We start from the raw sequence: 18,721 nt of genomic DNA, 5'->3' as shown, positions 1-18,721 counted from the left end.
CACGATTACGATCTGGGCTTTCAACGATCATTAAAAATGACTGAGCCGATTATTAGCCCCTCCCTCATTTATCCGCGACACCTTAAAGGCCGGTCCGTGAAAATATTGTCGGGCATAAACCGGTCCGTGGCGCAAAAAAGGGTGGAGACCGCTGATTAAGAGGACCCGAGGGAAGCTCGGAAAGCTAAGCAGAAGTTATTTGGAGAGTGACTGCCGTTGGTTGAAAAGAGAGTTTAAAAAAAAAACTTCAGTGGTGTTGCACACTATTTTATATTATTTTTTTAAAGTCATTGTTAACCCTTTAAAGCCGGTCAGAGCAGCACGCTCCGTTTTGCGTAACTATTGTTAAATCCCTGTAGAACCTGAACCGTGTAAGCTAGCGCAATAATTTGTTTTGCATATGAAACCGGAGGAGTTGTACTTACATCTGATGCCATCAGCTTGTCCTCGGTCACGGTTTCGTTCCACATATAGCTTTGCAAAAACTGCATAAAAAGCGCTTGCAGGAACAAAAACATAATATTCCAGAAACACGCTTTGCCGTTCCTATCAGCTGTTCGTAACACTTCCCACAGTGAAATGATGCACATGCTGTTTTCTTTGCAAATTTGCATCATAGGATTGTTTTTTGTTTTTCCTGCAGTATATAAAAATTGCTGTATCTCCAAAATAAAACTATGAAGACACTCAAAATAAATTTCCTGTTGTTGTAAACTATTTTTTGCAACTTTATTGTATTTAAAGTTTTGAGGGATAAACCTCTTAAATTTCTCCAAGTAGAAATATATGTAAACAAAACAAAAGCGATTTTCAATTTTTTTTGTAGTTTATTGCACTTTTTTGCAATTTATGTAATTACTATGTACTTAATGCATACATATTATTAAAATATGGGCTATAACAGTTGTATTGATGTATAGCAACTTGAAATGCTCCCACAAATGGCACTACAGCATGTAAAAAAATAATATAAGCTCTGGTGGACTTGGTTCTATAGTAGGTCTTAAAGGGTTAAATAAATATCGTCAAATAATCGTGATCTCAATTTCAGTGAAAATAATCGTGATTATCATTTTTGCCATAATCGAGCAGCCCTAGTTTCTTCATCTGGCCAAAAAGGTAAAGTGAAATGGTGGGGTTACAGCTGTGAGTAAGAAGGATGCCAAAATGGAAATGCATTGTAGCACACCTTTATTGCTTCCATAGCAATTGAGAGAGTAAGGATCAGCCAGCGACTGCTAATCAAATGCAGTTTAGTGGGTGATCATCACATGTTTAACCAGCTCTTTTGGCTTAATTCCCTGTTCTTAGCTGACAGAAGTGGCAACCGGTGTGGTCTTCTGCTGCTGCTTAAAAATTTGTCTAGGGTTTTTGTAAGATTCTGTTCAGAGTCTTTCCCATCCTGATGCTCAGTTTTAACTTTAGCAGGTTGTCTCAACCATCTCTACATGGGGAATTTTATCTAGTTTCTGAGTGGCTAATAAGATAGTTACATTAACAAACAGTTAAACAGGTTTCCCTTAAAAATTGTCCAGTGAAGTGTATTTTCCTATATTCAGTTACTTGGACAGGAATTGTATTGATTTAAAGTTGGAATTAGTGTATTTAATTAACATTACAATTCACAAAACATATCAAAATATGATGTAAAATAGAGAAGCAAGTGAAAGATTATGAAAAATAATTTTTTAATTGTGAAACAGCGTGATTACCCTGTAATAGTGTCAGAAATAATAAGCAGAACTCATTTAGATTCAGAAAGCTGAATTATATTTTCTTAACGTATGAAGCTACCTTTAAATATGCACATTTAAAAAAATAAGCCATTTGTTATGTAAAAAAAAAGTCATTTTAAAGTTGAAGATAAGAGTTAATGGAAGGCTTAATATGTTAATATTATAAATCGACCTGTCATTCAGTATGTGACTGTGTATGCTGTATGTGAAGCAAGAAGCAAAACTCATTGCTAATAAAAACCAACACAGGCTTTTAAATTGATTATGACAAAAAACTCTGCATCAAAGAAAGCTGTTGATTTTTACTATTAATAGACACTGTGGAATGGTTATAAGTGAACTTGTCTTGCTTGTCCACTGTACTTAACTGGTTCACAACAAAAATCAATACTACACACTGCATCACACAAGTATTTTTAGACAGCTTCTACAAATAGAATAAAAATGTGAGTATTGATGTATAGGACACTGGAATCATTGACAAAGTGATCCTTACAGTCTTTGTTTTCTTATTTCAGGTGATGACCAAGAAGATGGGAAGGAGGTGACAGGCGGAGGAGGGCTGAGTGATAAAGTATCTCTTTACAAAGGAGATATTACTGTCTTGGAGGTGGATGCCATAGTCAATGCTGGTAGGCACTCTGTTCTCTGACCTTTTAGAACAGGTGGATGGTGTTTGATGCCTGAAGGCTGTTAAGTTGTCCTTGGCTGCCCTCTGCTGTTAAGACTTGGGAAATACTGGTTGTTATGGCATTACACAGTGGTCAGCATGACTGAGACAAATGTTAAAGTACACATCTGCTCTCGCTGATCTGACTGTCCGAAAGTTAAAATACAGTGCTGTTGAGACTATAATTGCAGCTCATGGCCTTTCTCGTGAAAGTGACAGACAAGGGTTCACGACCAGCTGCTTTTGGTGAGGTTTATCTGGTTTGTCAGTGATGCGACACAGATCTGTCAGTGATTATTCAGTGCTGCTGTTGGGGGAAACAACATAAACATCTTTCAAAGTGAGTGAAAAACCAGGATGAAGAAAGGTTAGCAGAAGTGTGTGTTTTTTCTCATTATTGCATCACTGTTATATAATATTCTGCATTCTGTTCACAACCTACACACAGAGTTATAAGTGTGGAAGAATTGCTTTACCTGTTGCTACAGCTGATCCAGAGGAGAATGTTTCAGCTTAAAGTTGTGGTACCTCAATAACTGTGCAGGAGCAGAATATTAATATAGTATATATTGGATTTCTGTTGTTTCACAACTTTTCTTTTCTCACAAAGTGTTTGCAAATACATTCATATTCTCATTAGAGTCTACTAGGCAGTGTTCACCTTGTGTGAAATTAGTGCCCTATAATTTATGCAAGATTAATAGATGTGAAAAACAGACTGCTCCATCGGATGAGGCTAATGAACTTAATGTATTATGTAAAAAGCCATGCTGATGAGGTTGGCATGGTGTCAGCATTATGTAAAAAGAGTACAACTGACATGAACCTTAATCTCATGGCTGTTGTGTCTGTTCATCAGCATGTTGACCTACAATGTATCACATGCATTATTATAGAGGTCAAATAGATTCTTCCACTAGTTTTATTGTTGCATGTTATTTACTTTGGTGTTGTGACAGAATCAACTAATTTTGATACAATATATGAAAAATATTAATATTCAACACTATGTTTGATACTATTGTGAGGAAAATGACCACAACATTAAAGTTTGTTACTTTGAACTTTTACTAAAAGATAAAAACAATGATTATTCTTTTACATTAATGAAAGCTTATTGAGGTACTTATCTGTACAACTAGTATCTCTGTTCTGTATACATACTTTGATATAGATAATGAATTGTTGCACTCAAAAATGATTCCTTGTCCTCATGAACATGCCACAATAACGTTGCATAAAATGCCGCCAAAATATTAAAAAAATAAAGGTGCGTTTGTTTAAATTATTAATCATTAAGGAAAACGTGCCTGCTGTAAAGTGAAAGTATGTTTCATTTGAACAGATGCCATTAAATTTAACATGTAAAACAAAAAACATGTAAAATTGACATGTAAACAAATTATTTAAAATCTGCATTTTTGCATACATATTTTTTGAGTATAATGCTATAAACATACTGTATATCACATACTCGTATGAAAGTCAGGAAACTTCTCTTTGCAATTTTACCTAATTTTACTGTTTAAATTTGTTACATGTAAGTCTGTGGCCTCAAAATGAAGTATTTAGGTTATGGATAAAATGAGCAGTGCTTTGTGGCTGGATGCTTAGGGCACACGAGAAGAGAAAATAAGGTTCAGGATGCAACGTTGCAGGTTTTTGTTTTACACTGTTTAATGCTATTGCAGCAGAGGAAGGTTGTTTACTTCATCAGCTAATGCAGCCAGACATCCAGGCTGTGATTGAGCAACATGCTGGCTAGGAGGCAATTGATTCTGGTTAGCAGGCTGTCAGAGGTGCTCGAAAGGTCAAATGAATTGCTGAAGCCTTTTATAATTTTTTAGGTCTCAGCATTTGGCCCTCTGTACCTCCATTCATACTGTCAAGCCACTCGTCTTTGTACAGGTGGTAGCACTGATAAGAACACAGTGATGGACTTTACTGTCCAGTTTTGTTTATAGTGTGGGGCAGTTTTGCACAGTAGTTTGTTATGAATGGGAATTTTAATGTAAATGGAAAGTTCCAGTGCCAATGTTTTTGTCACTGGTAACAAAACATTTTACAGGATGACATTGTGCTATATAAATATTGCTGGCAAACGATTTAGTTGATTAGGCTGCACATGCTCTTGGTCGTGTGGATCTTGCCCAAATTTTTTGTGACTAACACAGTTCTGAGCAGGCATTGTGGATGTTGAGCAACATGCACTGATAAGATCTTTTGGATAGCTTGTTCAACTTCTTGCCTTTCATCTATTCAATGGTTCCAATCTCTGGCCTGCAGTACTTCCATTTTCTCATGCTGTTTTTCACTTGGGCTTGGCACCAGCAGACTGCTGTGTGTGAATTGTGGGAGTTTTTGAAAGTATTACTCACAAGCTTAATAAACAGTCCGAATGACTTTTTCTCACTACGGTCCAACGTGATTTATAAATTGAGATATTACGAGTGCAAATTGTAGGTATATGTGGAGGTTGGTGTGAAGGAATACATCTTTGTGACCCCATATTTATTTAGGCTACTAATTATGTCCTTTGGTTCATTTATTTGGCAGTTTAATATCCTGTTGTGCTGGGCTGTGATGTGATATGGAAGACACAGCTCATTATTTATTATGGCATACCTTAACTATTACTTTAAAACTGCATTAGCAATGTGTTCTCCAGGTGCGGTTCATTGCAGCGATCAGCTTGTTAAAGCTGACACATTTGTTTTAATTATGTTCCATTTTCATCCATTTCTTAGGGAAAAGACTTTTCAACAAGATTTTGTCTCGACAGCAGCAGTATGCGGCTTATAAAATAAGAAATGTCCAGCTTGCCGTTACCTGTTATGGCTTCTGCCTATAGCTTTAAGAGGGTGTCAAGTTGCTTTATGTGCTCCATTAAAATTTAATTATTGGGCTCATTGAGTTTTTAATTCTTCTCTAATTCTGTTTAGCTGGAGGTTGCACAGGAGGCGCTTAAACTGTCACCCGTGTGCGAACCTGTGGGAGGTGGTGTCAGTTAAGTGCAGGGTTAGAGGGCAGAGCGGCTATAACATGACACGGTGAGTCAGGCTGCAGCATCTTGTCCCAGCAGATGTTGAGACTTAGCCCAGAGTATAGAATGACCCTGCTGTAAAAGTGATGTTAGACCACACTCATGCTTCTTGCAGTCCTCTCGGAAAACATAATGAAAATGATAGGAATGGGTACAGATGCAGACATACCAGTTAAAAATAAAAATCACACAGTTTTCTAAAATAAAGTGAAACAGATGAAAGTGTTTAGAGTCAGGCATCCTCTATTTAACTGAGGAAGACCTTTACTCTGTTTCTCCCTATATATTGAAATGATCACAAGTATCAAATGTTTTGATATAATTTGATCGTTCCCATAGATCTCAATCAAGGCTGAAGGTTTAGTCACTGTTCCTAATGAGCCATTTAGGCAGTCTCTGTGACGGGAAGCACCTTGTGCTTTCGAACATCGGTTGTTTTTTATTGCCTTTTAAATAAAAAGTTAGATCAATTGGGCATGCTCAGTAGTGCCACAAAGCATGATTGGATATAATTACGTCACTGTACCATGCAGTCCTCCTGTCTGGATGATATCATCGATGTTGCTTCACTTTCTGTTAGAGTTTTTCATGTTCTTATCCCAGGATGCTTTGTTAGTCCTCTAGTTTTATGCTGCCCTGATTCAAAGCACTTTGTGCCTGACTCTGGAAACCAACTGCATCACATAACTGGGCCTCCTCCGTGTATTTCATTGGGATTTTTTTGTTCATAATGTTTCTCTTTCTTCTTGTGTGAACATTTCTTTCATCTGCCCACAGCTGTCCAAAGAACATATTTCCTAAGAAGTGTTGTGGCTTGACAACATGCATTTTAGCAAACCCTAGTCTGGTTTTATCTCTCTCTCTCTCGCTATATATATATATATATATATATATATATATATATATATATATATATATATATATATATATATATATATATATATATATATATATATATATATAAAATATAATTTATTTGTATTTTTTTTGCAAAGCAAAATGTGGTGTGACTGGAAGCCATACAATTTTTTTGTTGTCATCTTGTTTATGTGTGTTTTCAAGATTTATAACTAACAACTAGCAAAGCTCTTTAGACTTATTTTTGAATATGCTTGTATTTTCTTTCTTCCCAATCTCCTCAGACAACTCTTTAATCTTCTTTCTCTTGTTCATGTTGTTGTTGGTGCATGCAGTGAAACTAAGAGCACAGTGATTACTTTTCTCCTTTCAAAGAGGCTGAATGACTAATTATAAGATTGAAGACTCCTGTCAAAATAATTGAAGACAATAGCCCGCTATGTCACTACAATGCAATTGCTTATCACTACGTCTAATGGTGATAAATAAGGTTTTTCCAATAATAGCATTCAGGCTATGTTTGAAGATCTTTTAAGACTAAAAATGAATTAAGTTCTTTCACTTGTTTTTTTCTATGACAAACTGAAGGTTTGGAGGTAAACATGACAAAAGGGCGAGGGTGAGGATGGGGAGTTATGTCAGACGTGAACGGCACATTTGCTCGTGTATGACTGAGAGACACACATCCTACAATCTGGATTTGCTCAGATTTGGGCCCTGTACATTTCTAATCCTGTGTATTCCATTAGTATAAAGATTTGCTACCCAAATTTTTGTACTTAGTGCATTTTTCTTTTTTTTTTGTATAACAACTGTAGAATGATCTTTTGTTTTTTTTTAAAACATACCCAGCAATTTCTCTGATTGCTAATTCACTGACTACAGTAGACTGTGTAGACCATGGTTAAATTGATAGCAGGATGATCAATGGAAAGAGACAACTATCACAGTTAATCAAGCCTTGCTTCATAGAAAATTACAGGGTTCACTAAAAGTGGGTGTTAAATTTAATGTATATAATTTATTTTGGTTTTAAATGGCAAACACAAGAAAATATCGGCCTTCTTTTTTTTCCGCTCTTGTCTTTCTGGATGGAGTTCACACGAGTGTCACCGCCCTCTCAGTTCAGAATGAGATAGCGAAGATAGCAGTGCAAAGTAAAAAGGACCATTCTTATCATGATGACTGTGGTAATTATGCATATGGGGTTGACTCCTAATCCATTACCTGCTGTAAACCTTCCCATCTTTCTGTATTGGATCATTTTTTTACAGGAGCCAATTTAATGTGCATAGAAAATCGAGTTATGAATGCCATAAAAAACCTGAATGGTTTGAAATGAGTTCAAGAAATTCAATTGGCATTCAGTTGTATGGGGCCACTTGTACTGCAGTCATCACAGGTTTGATGAGAGCAGTGACCCTCGGAGGGCAGAATAGCATGATCCAGTAGAGATTGACTTTTATATATCTTTTTGATATGCCACCGCTTCAAACAGTGTTCGCCTATGGGATTTGCTTAGCACAAAGGCAGCGTTGTTTACTTTCACGGTCATTCATTCATAATCTGTGGTACAGAATCCTGCATGTCCTGGTGTGGTCAATAGTGAATAGAATACAATGTTGTTCTGTGGTGAGAGCAAAGTAATGTCTAGAGGTACAACACTTTCTTGTATAATGTTTTTTGAGCATATTGTGTGTGTGTGTGTGTGAGTTTTTCTTTTTTATCCTATATTTGAATTAAAATTTGGATAATCAGCAAATAAATGCATGAAGATGACAAATAGTAACATTTGCAAAATTTGAATCATCTGACATTATTGTCATGATAGGAAATTCAGCTGCTGCAGGCGAGGATATGTACGTTTGTATTTTAAAGAGTAAAGACAGTCGTGGTTCAGGCTTGTCTTTCCCCCATTTATTGAAAACCTCAGTAGCTGCAGCAGCACTGCAACAATGCGCAATAATGGTGTGTAATGTCCAGAGAATATTATGTCCTTCTCTGGGGCAGAAGCTTTAATGGAGACCACAGCCTTATTTATTGGGGAATGACTCTGAATGCTCTGATAATATTTTAGCCAACAAAGAAAGCGACTTTCCAGAATAAAATGGTGGCCTCTTTATTCTCTTGCTGAATTCTCAGTCTGTAGATAGACGATAAAATGACAGACATTTCACTGTTGCTCTTCCCAGCTAGGGTGCCTTTAAAGATCTGGTTGTAATATATGTCTACATATTCTTCTTTTCCGCTTCATGAACTCCTTCTTTTACTGCAACTAATATATTGCGGAGACTCAACATCACTTTTATCAAAGGGAGGATTTTTTCCCCTCTTATATCAAATAGTTTGTCCCAGCTTATAAACCAGTATGGATACCTGACTGTGGCATAACATGCCAAACACTGGTGTGAAATGTACTATTCACCTTTTACTTTAGCATTTTCCTGTGACTGATAAAGCCTGAGGTATCTGGTTTTATTTCCTGCTGTTGATGGATCTTGTCAGCGTAGACTCTTCATTAGATTTGGTGTCAGGCCATGGATGTGCTGCACAGCACACTCAGCCCCTGGAGAGTCTTGCTCAATAGGCCTATCTGTCTCTCTGCAGATTCACACCCTGTGCCATAACCTCCCTGAGTGATGCAGCCATGCTCACAGCAATATGACTGCAATTGGAGGTCTCTCATTCTCTGTTTGTTGACGCACGCACATGCTTGTGCACACTCACAACCAAACACACATTTGCAGCCTGTCTTTAAGGCACTTCAGAGGCTTTTTGGCCTACATCTGTTTCCTAGGCACAAATCATAATGATAACTACTACTTGCCTGATTGAACCTCAACTTTATCTTGATGTAAATGTAATGATTTATGTTTAAGGACTAGATTTTAGACCCCAGAATGGAAGACATTCTCCACCATATGATTCTATAATGGTGCAAGTGCACACACACACATGCACAGTACATAGGAAACCATGGCAGAAGGGTGGTAACTTCTTGAACAAACTTGTGATTGTTGTGCTATCACACCAAGAATGAAAATCAATGCCTCTGGCTGAGAGAACTTGCTGCTCTGATGAACAGTGAAATGACTCTGGTGAGTGGGTTGCATCGGGCCCTGCACTAAAAGGTCCAGGTAATCGTATCACCTCTGAGTGAGGTACGGCACAAGGACAGGGTTTTCCCTCACGTCATAAATGTAAACGTAATGTCGTAAATGTGAACTGAGGCGACAAACCAGCTGACGAGCTTCCCCTTCTCCCGATTTCAGCTCGATTTCTCCCCTGCTAGCATCCAGCGATGATCCGTGCATCCCTTCTGTAGCAGTGTTTGCTCATCATCGCTGTTCACCTGATCTCTGTGTGCCAACCTGGCCAAATAGAAATCATTTTTCATGAGGTGTTGCTAATGGAAAGTAATCATGGGAATCTGTGCTGTCAGTGTGTGTCCATCTCCCACTTAGAGAAATGTCTGCAATTGCTTGGACCGCTAATGGTCTATGACCGTATTGAGCATTTGGGAGAATGAGCCTACCCTTTGTTCCCAGTCATACATTTTGTGACCCACCCACACTTGAAAACATAAAAGCCGCACATATCCGCACAAAGCGAAGACCGTGAAAGTGTGGATGGGATTTTTTGGAGACAGTTGCCAGTGCTCATGAGGAGACCTGTCATTCAGGTCAGGCCTACACTCATCTCCCCAGTGGAGAGGAAACTTCACTGAAAGTCATTGTAGGTCAGAAATGTTGCTTGCTTGTTGTTTGCTTTCTCGCCTTTCTTCCTAATCTGTCGTCTCTGTTCCTGGCTCTCATGAAACAAACCTCTCACAGTACCTTATGCCTTTTGCTGCACACATGCCAGATTTTGCCCACCAGGCCTAGGATTAATCGACAGGGGCTGATAGGACCATGAAAATTGAAGATCTTTGAAAAATAGTAATAACAGTAGAGGTCACTTACTGAGTACAGCAAGGCACTTATCTAGTAAAAAAAATAATTAATTGCCATTTTTATTTTTTGTTAAAAATAAAAAAGTACTTTAAGTGTTTTCATAAAAAACCAAATGCTGTGCTTTTTAAGTGGCTAGGTAGAACACGATGGTTACAAATGACTCATATCCTATCCTCAAGCATACACTGTGAGAAAGACTGCCTGCCTGCGTGTGTGTGTGTTTATGTGGGGTAAGGATATGAGCCTCTCAAGTGGATGAACTGACTCATTTTTAGCAGCACAAAGTTCAGTGTAACCGGTAACATTGAAACAGACCACCAGAAGAATGGCTAGAGTACTCATGGAGCTTATCTGTCTATCGACCTGTAGGGGGCACTGTGGATCCATTCAAGTATCACTCACATCTTTTGATAGCAGAGTTAGTTTGAGAAGTGGGATGACTGAGCTGGTTCTGCATTTCACATAGATAAACCCCCCTTTTTTGCCTTGCTTTCACAGATGTTTCTTTAGAAATGTCTGCGGTGACAACTGGAAATTCCATCCTACACATTTTCGGCATCTGCAGCAGGAGAGAAATATGCCCATAATCGTGCTGTTTTTGGAAACAGAAGCACTATTTTAGAACAAAATAAAACCCTTTACAAAACAGATGTGGATTTTGGTGCTCGGTACAAGGTTTCAGCTGTTGGACTACGTTAACACCGAAGAAGCGAGAGTGTGTCTGTGCACGTCCGTGTGGAAGCGGTGGAGATGTGAAAAAAGCAGCATGTGTGTAGCTGAATACACGGGAGAGAGAGTGAGTTCTTGTATCTATAAGATAATGTGGAGAGATGCTGGGTGAGACTAGCTCTTTACTGGTAGAGTGGAGCAAGGGTGAAAGGAGAGGGTTGGAGAAATCATCCTCTGATTGCTGGCTGTTTCCCTGCACAATCCCAAGGCAGTGTGCTCTGCTTTGTCATTAGCAGGCGATTCACTGGTATTCTCGCTACCTGTCTTTGAACATCAAATCATTCTCTCTTTGTTTTTATATTTTTTGTAGTTTCCTCATTTTCTTTGTTTCATTTTGTCTCAGTTAATATGTACGCCTGAAAATGCTGGAAACCTTTGCAGAAACAAACAAATGCACAGCATGTACACAGCCAGCCCAGAAAAGTGTGCACCTTAGCAGAAATACTGATGAGCTACTTGGTTACAGGCCGGCAGTGGCACGGTTTTTCTATAATGGCTTTCTATGTATAATGGCTAGGTAATGGTAATGGTCCAGGTAATGAGCAACATAATGTTACAAGTAAGTAAAGGAATATAAAGTTCCTCCAGACACTCCGTTTTATAATTTTATGCTTGGGCTTCACAGTCTCAGTTTCTTCAGAGGGGAAGCAATAAGAAAGAATCATGCTATACAGCATAATAAAATACCACAAATAAAACAATCACATGCAGCGTTACTGAGTGACTAAATCACTCTTTAGACTCCAGGAAATCACAACTTCATGTATTCGTGAAATTATATCCTCTTCACCATTTTTCTGTTTACTAAACAGAAAAAAAGGCTGGTATAGAGGACCTCTAAGCAAGTCAAATGAAAGACTGATGCTTTCCGAGCAGCTTTAAATGAGAATGCAATTCATAACCGAGGGCAGTTCATTCAATATTTGTGAGTGTTTGTGAGTTTGCATGTTTTCTCTGAGGAATCGGGGAGGGGGGCCGCATTCATAAAAGTAGCTCTCAGCTGGCCATTTTGAATGCGTTTCAAAATAACTGTTGTTTTACTCTGCCTTTAAAAAGTTTTACTTGAGAGATATCTCTCAGAGGAATATGATGCTGTTACATTTCCAGAAGCGCATTAGTAAGTTCTTCTTGCCGCTAACTAAACTGTTACAGATGGGAGTAAACACTTCCAGTTCACGAAAAAGTATATTTAAAAAAAAAAGAAGCATAATTTCTTGCACTGTAGCAATGTATGTAATAACAGTGATAATTCTCAGAATAAGCCTCTGGGTTTCTAAGTAGAATAATTCTGATGTTCACATTACTTTCTTTCGTGTTACAGGTAGTTTTTGCTCAGCTGTAACCTGCAGTTTGTTTTGTCTCATTTCCTATACGAGCAGCAGCAGCAATGGTAGTAGTAGTAGTAGTAATAGTAAACATTATTGGTTTAGCAGATTGCATTGCGACATAAGATGTCAGCCAGCCATCATCAGTCTGTTTAAATGAGAGGCCCTATTATGTTGGAGATTTTTATAGCGTGTTCTTTTTCTTTTTTTTCCCTCTTCACCAAATTATGTTTTATAGCAGCACTAATACCACTGAACCAGAAAATACTCACATTATCGTAAAAAATCACCCAAGGTATGAGAGAGACTCTTTCGATCTCCCATAATGAACCTGGTTCATAAAAACAACAGCTGAGATTGAAACAAATAAAGCATGCGCTCAGAACAACATAACTTTTATGCGCTTTGAAGCTGAAGAAGAAGAAGAATCATAAGAATAATGATAATAAGAGGAGGAAGAAGAAGAAGAACACATTAACGTCACAGCATTATGTTGTGGTTTTGGAAAGCACTTCTGATTAAATTTGTCATTGTAACGAACTGACCTGTGATGATGTTTTAATTGAGTTCGCTTCATCTTTTTGCCATTTATAATGAAACGCACTCTTTGGAAGTGCAGCGATCGGCAGACGATCAGCAGATGCTCTCAGGGGCTACACGGCTGTACGGATGTTGCCCTTGCGTATGATAATGAAGCACTGACTGGACATCCTGATGAAATGGATTTCCTCTCTGTTGACACGAGTGATTGTATGGTTACTGTAGGGCTTAGAGAATGTGGACTCATTATATACAAAGACCTTTGTTCAGTGGACTGGTACTAGACGCGAGGCGATGTTCTGTTGGTTATGATGAACGGTAAGCTTTATGTGAAATGTCCCGGAGATATGATTTTATTAGGCGTGATTGAGTTATTATTTTGAAAGGCCTTACAGCTTACAAGTCAGTGTTTGATGTAAGTAGGCTGCAAACAATAAGAACTAATGAACTGCATCAGTTTTCCCAAACTGGAACCCATTTGGGCTCACTTATGACAGAATGATCACAACCCTATTCATTCCATGATGTTTTAGGAGGTACTCCATACTGCAAGGATTTATTTCTTCAGTTGGCCATTTAAGACAGCAGTTATTGTAACAAGCCCATGGATATTGAAATTTTTCAGTCAGATGCCTGACATGTCATGCCGTCTTACAAACTCCCCGGAGGAACAAAGTGATTTTAGATTGACCGGGTAGGCCATGAGATTGGATATTATACTCATAAAAGTGTGATGCATGAGAAAGAATTTTTGAAAAGAGGAGAAAAAGAGAGACTGGAACGAGAATACTTGTTCCTTAAGTGCCAGTAAGTGGAAAGGGGGTTAATGGAGCTGGGTTCACAGGGTTGCATATATAAAGTAGTTATAGGCAAGCTGATGATTTGTTGTGATGTACCTGGGGGAGCGGCGAGACCTGACTTGGAGGTAGTGTGACCTCAGACAAACTGCATTTGTTTAACCTCACTCAGCTGTGCAGCTATAATGGGATGATAGCTTCTGTCATTAGAATGATGAAATGGACAAATAAGTGGCTTTAGTGAAACCCACTCAAGTAAGGGGCTTCAATTTGGTTGGCCTTTGAAGCTATAGAAATAATTTTATCTCTTTTAATAGAAACTTAGTTCTCCCCCCACCCCCCCCCAACCATGCACAAACAAAGCAGATTAAGGTTTCCAAAAGGCAAAGGCTATGCTGTGTGCAGCTGAATTCACAATACTGCAGATGGCACTGGGTTTTGTTTTCCACTGCATAACCCGCCAGGTCAAAAAACAGCATCTTATATAAGTTACAGACGAGTAGATGCATGTATGGAAATAAGAGACGGCATAAAACATAAAAAGATATTTTACCTTGTCTGCATAGCAGCAAGATCTCAGCTCAGTTACAGCATTATTGTGTTGTGCTACAGCTAATTATATCTCAAGTTGGTGAAACTCGGACTGTTATAAATGGTCAGCTTATAAGCAGTTTGCACATAATTCTGTGTTTGATATGACCAATAAGGAAGTGATCCTTCTTTATCTTTTCTTGCCTCCTTTTCTGCCACGAGCAGGTGTTGATTAATCTGCAAGCAGGAAATTTGATGAGGATGAATGTGGGAGATATAAAAAAATCTAGTGTTTGTCATAGTCATGAGTTTTTTTGGTTTTTTTGGTGTGTGTTTTTTTTTCATAGCTTTTCTCACTAAGACAAATGTTAAGCCGCTGTGTACTCGTAGGTATAATGAAAAGCTGAAGGCAGAGAACTGGAAATAATACATATAAGAAGAAATGAGAGGAGACCGAGAGGAGACTTTTGTCTACTCTCAGCAGATTTAATTTTTCATGCATTCTGGATAATCAGGTACCACATGGCCATCCTCCTGCCACTGCATTCCCCAAGGGGCTGCACCATGTAACAGATGAAACATGCCATGTCAATAGGGGAAACAAGTTGAATTCAAATTCTCTGACCAAAGGGCTGGAAGAAGTTTGGCTAATAGACTTGATTACTGTTTCAATTGCGCAACATCTCTTTAGAATAGAAATCCAGATGGCCTGTATGTAGCAAAACCACAGAAATCAAGCTTTTACATAAACACTGTACTTTTTGAGACGTGACTCTGATCACTCCACGTGTGGAAAATATTTCTAGCCTTACAATTTGGTATGTGGCTGCCAACAAAGATATATAAATAAGTGTCAGTGAGGGATCGCATTCAGTTACGTCTCAACAAACGTTACTGTCAAGCCTAAAAAGAAAATAACAAAACAGTGTTTCTATTTAAGCATTTAAGATCACGGTAAAGATTACTGCTTCCTCAGTAAAACATTTTTGCTGGAGCTCTGCTGTAATGAGCTTGCTTGTTTGCATCTGTTGTTTGTGACTTTGTTCCTGTCGGTTACAGAGAAATGCAGCTCTAAAGAGTTGCAGGGTTGGGAAGGTGATGCATACACTGGTGTATGAAAAAACTAAAAAATTGTTAGTTTGAATACAGTTGACATACATTTATACAAGAGTCAGCGCAGTTTTGCATGACAGGCTTCAGTGTTAGTATAATTATGATACATTTAGACAAGGACAAACATCACTACTTAGCTCTTTACACATTTATGGATAAAGCTGGGGCATTTAATTTGTAATTAAACAGCCGCTGCATAATGCATTTCTACTTTTACTGTTGTATGCCAGTTTATGTTTAGGAGAGTACTGAATGTGATAATGCTACATAATGCTGTTTTCTCACTTTCTCTCATCTCACTGGCCCTCTCTGAATAAGTGAGAAATTGCACATTTGGGGATAACAACTGAAACAATGCAAACACGGGGAAGAACATTTACCTTTCTTGTGCTTTTGGGAGCTAAATCTTTAGAGTTCGCCATCTGATGCAAGGTGGTGTAAATGGTTGCATAGCAGGTAAACATATTTAGGAAGATATTAAAGATGACTACCCTTTGAGCTCGAATGTGAAATCTGAAATCTTTCTTGTCTTTTTTTATTTTTCTTGATGTGTTTCCTACTTACTAAAAGAGAAAGTGTGTGTGTGTGTGTGTCGGTGGTAAAATGAAAGTGTCATGAATCCTTATAGCATCATTATATTTCGAGAGCTCATTTTGCTTCTCGCTGTACGTGTAGCGTCCACTCGTGTAGCACAATGTTAAAACAATAGGTGTCCGGTTGTTTGCAGATTTAAATTTGCAGATATCCAAAAGGATATCACTGCAGTGCTACTAATTTACTATTGTTTTCCATTATTTGATTGTATGTAAATGAATGTGAACACAATGCAACAAACATTTCTCAGTATATCTGAATCCGATAAAACAGCACAATGGAAAAATCCTCCATTTGAATCAGCACCTCTCTGATCTCTGAAACTCACACCGTCAAATAAACCGACAATTAAAAGTCTCAGCGAGATGTTTTTCCACTGTTCTTGTATTCCACTGCAGTAGATTAGATCTGCCTATTAAAGTACTGAAATAACTCAGTGCATATACTGTACCTCAGTAATTCTAAACCTTATCTAAAACATAAATCAACCTGTATTCGGTTTCACTGTAAAACTGTATAATATTGTGAATGTGGTAATGTAAGATAAGTGCTTTGGAAAATGTGTTTCACATTACACATTAGTATGTCAACGCAATAAAGCACTGAAACGAGGTGTGCGTTAGATTTTCATTTAGAAGACACCCCAGATAACTGCTGTCCAATTAATGCTGCCTCTGTTGTTGAAATCAATGAAGAGGCATGCCAGTGCAGCATGTGTGAGGAAAGGGAAGCTCAGCTACGGAAAATGTTGCTTTCAAGAAGCTGAGGTCACAATGTCTCTGATCAAAAAAAAAAAAGTAATCCCAGCTTTGTAACAAGTGGAACTAAGTATTAAGATTTGTGCTCCTGCACATGTCATGAAAAACAAGCGTGCGTTCCACTGTAAGCAGAAATAAATGGTATACTTAAAAAATACAGCTTATAGACAGCTTAAAGCTGTGAGAAATCAGGGGTGGGGGGATTTGTAAATTGACTTCCATTCTCCTCCCTTCTTCCTATTATGTTAAAAAAATCCACTCTAAGACCTTTGGACTACTACTAGTATTACTATCACTTCCGCTTTACTCTTTTTTTGGCCAGTAATAAAAAAAAACCCAATATTTAGCTTCAAGGTAAAGAGATTTGTAAATAATAACCATTTATTAATTTAACCTGAAAGTTATTTCAATGAGAAAACATGGTAACAGACAGACTTTCTGACTCTTCTGTGAGATGCCTTTGTGGCATTTTACAGTGTGAAAAACCAGAGATAGAGGATGGATTTTGTGTCATTGACCATAATTGTATGTATGGTGGCTTTTTAGCCTTTATTAGGACAGTGGAGAGAAAACAGGAAAGCTAGGGAGAAGGGAAGGCATGCGGTAAATTCCCTTTGGGCAGATTTTAAACCGGGTCTCTTCATTTGCCTTTCAGCAAATGGGTCACCTGTTCAACCAGTTCAGCTAAACCAGTCGATTAAATGTAACTCAAAGGCATTTTGCTATTCTTGGAAAAATAATTTGCTGTAAGAAGCTAGGTTTGACTGATTGCTAATCTATCGTCCAACTAAGGTTTGGCCTGGAATCACCTAAATCCTGTCTGCGATTAAGCTGATCTCAAATCGCCAAAACACAATTGTTGCAATTAAGAGGTTGGTTGAGTGCGTCAGCTGGCGGAAGAGTGATGTTAGTCACAGGGAGGCAGAGCTACGGGGTAATTATCCAGGGCAGGAAGGCACCACCATAATGCTTGCTGTTAGCAGTAATAAGCATATTTCAATTGATTTTTATTTTAAATTCTAACATTCTTGGAACAGACTTTTTATTTTCTAGAAAAAAGCCAGCTGTCAACAAACAAGTAAAGCATGTCCAACTGAGAAAGGGCAAATTATGTTTACCCATCCTTCGACAAGTTGGCACCCCAAAATGAAGATCGTTTGTGTTGTTTTTTTTAGACACATGCAAATTGGCTTCAACTGTTCAGTCATTTGTTTAGCGGAGCTCTTTTCAAGCTGTGCAAACACACCCAGCACCACTTTGTTGTAGCGACGATGAGGGAGATATTGTATTTGTCCCAATCTATGTGTGTACTTTTCAGGTTTGAACGCGTTAAGAAGCCAAGTAAAGCAAAATGGCGCGGGGAGTGCACTGCTTCCCTCTGAGAGCTTCATTATGGTAAACTAGATTTAGGCTTTCGCTCTAAACACCAGCTGGTGTCTCAATCACAACCGTCTGCTGCGGTATGTCAACATATTTAAATGTTAACGCTTTTTTTCCTCTTACGAGTGTTTCTTTCCATTTCTGTTGCAAAAAAAGAAAGAAATGCCTGGTTTATTGTTTTAAATGTAATCATCCTAAAAAATGGACATTGAATTTTTGGAGATGACAGTTTTGCGTACTTGCTTGATTTTAGGTTGTTGCGTTTGCCTAGAATCATTTGGGGGAAGTTTCAAAAGCCTACAGAATGTGGACACTTTGGTTATTTCTCTCCACCTTTGACTCGTGAATTAAAATTGAATTTCCTTGTATCTGCAGATAGCACGTTTGACAATATCGATAATAATATCTCCCCAATCTGCTCAATTACTCTGCACTGTGGAGGTAATTATATTGCGTGCCATCAAAAACAAGCTGTAGCACAGTCCAATATCAGTTCATATCCCTCATTCATCTATGTTTTGGTGGGTTTTTTTGTCAGTAAAGGACAGACAGACCTCTGTTTGTGCCATTCCCGCTGCAACACACTCTAGTATTAGCCTGTTCCTTTTCATTTGACCCAGAGCTGTGGAGCTGCAGGCAATCATAGTATGATTTATGGTGAAAGATGTTGGTTATTCTGCTGAGTACAATAGGC

The 18,721-nt window shown here is 38.2% G+C and overlaps 1 protein-coding gene across 1 annotated transcript in view; it reads left to right on the top strand.

The window, feature by feature from the left end:
* The window catches only part of macrod2 (mono-ADP ribosylhydrolase 2), a 424,084-nt gene that overhangs the window by 7,861 nt on the left and 397,502 nt on the right, over positions 1 to 18,721 (top strand). Inside the window, exon 3 of the mRNA XM_076891831.1 lies at positions 2,255 to 2,368. Coding sequence (XP_076747946.1) covers positions 2,255 to 2,368 — 114 coding nt within the window. The remainder of the gene's footprint in view (positions 1 to 2,254; positions 2,369 to 18,721) is intronic.

This window comes from Maylandia zebra, linkage group LG13 (assembly GCF_041146795.1).
Source record: "Maylandia zebra isolate NMK-2024a linkage group LG13, Mzebra_GT3a, whole genome shotgun sequence".
NCBI classification, from domain to species: domain Eukaryota; kingdom Metazoa; phylum Chordata; class Actinopteri; order Cichliformes; family Cichlidae; genus Maylandia; species Maylandia zebra.
Note: the sequence above shows the minus strand (reverse complement) of the source record. Positions and strands in the feature narration are given on the sequence as shown.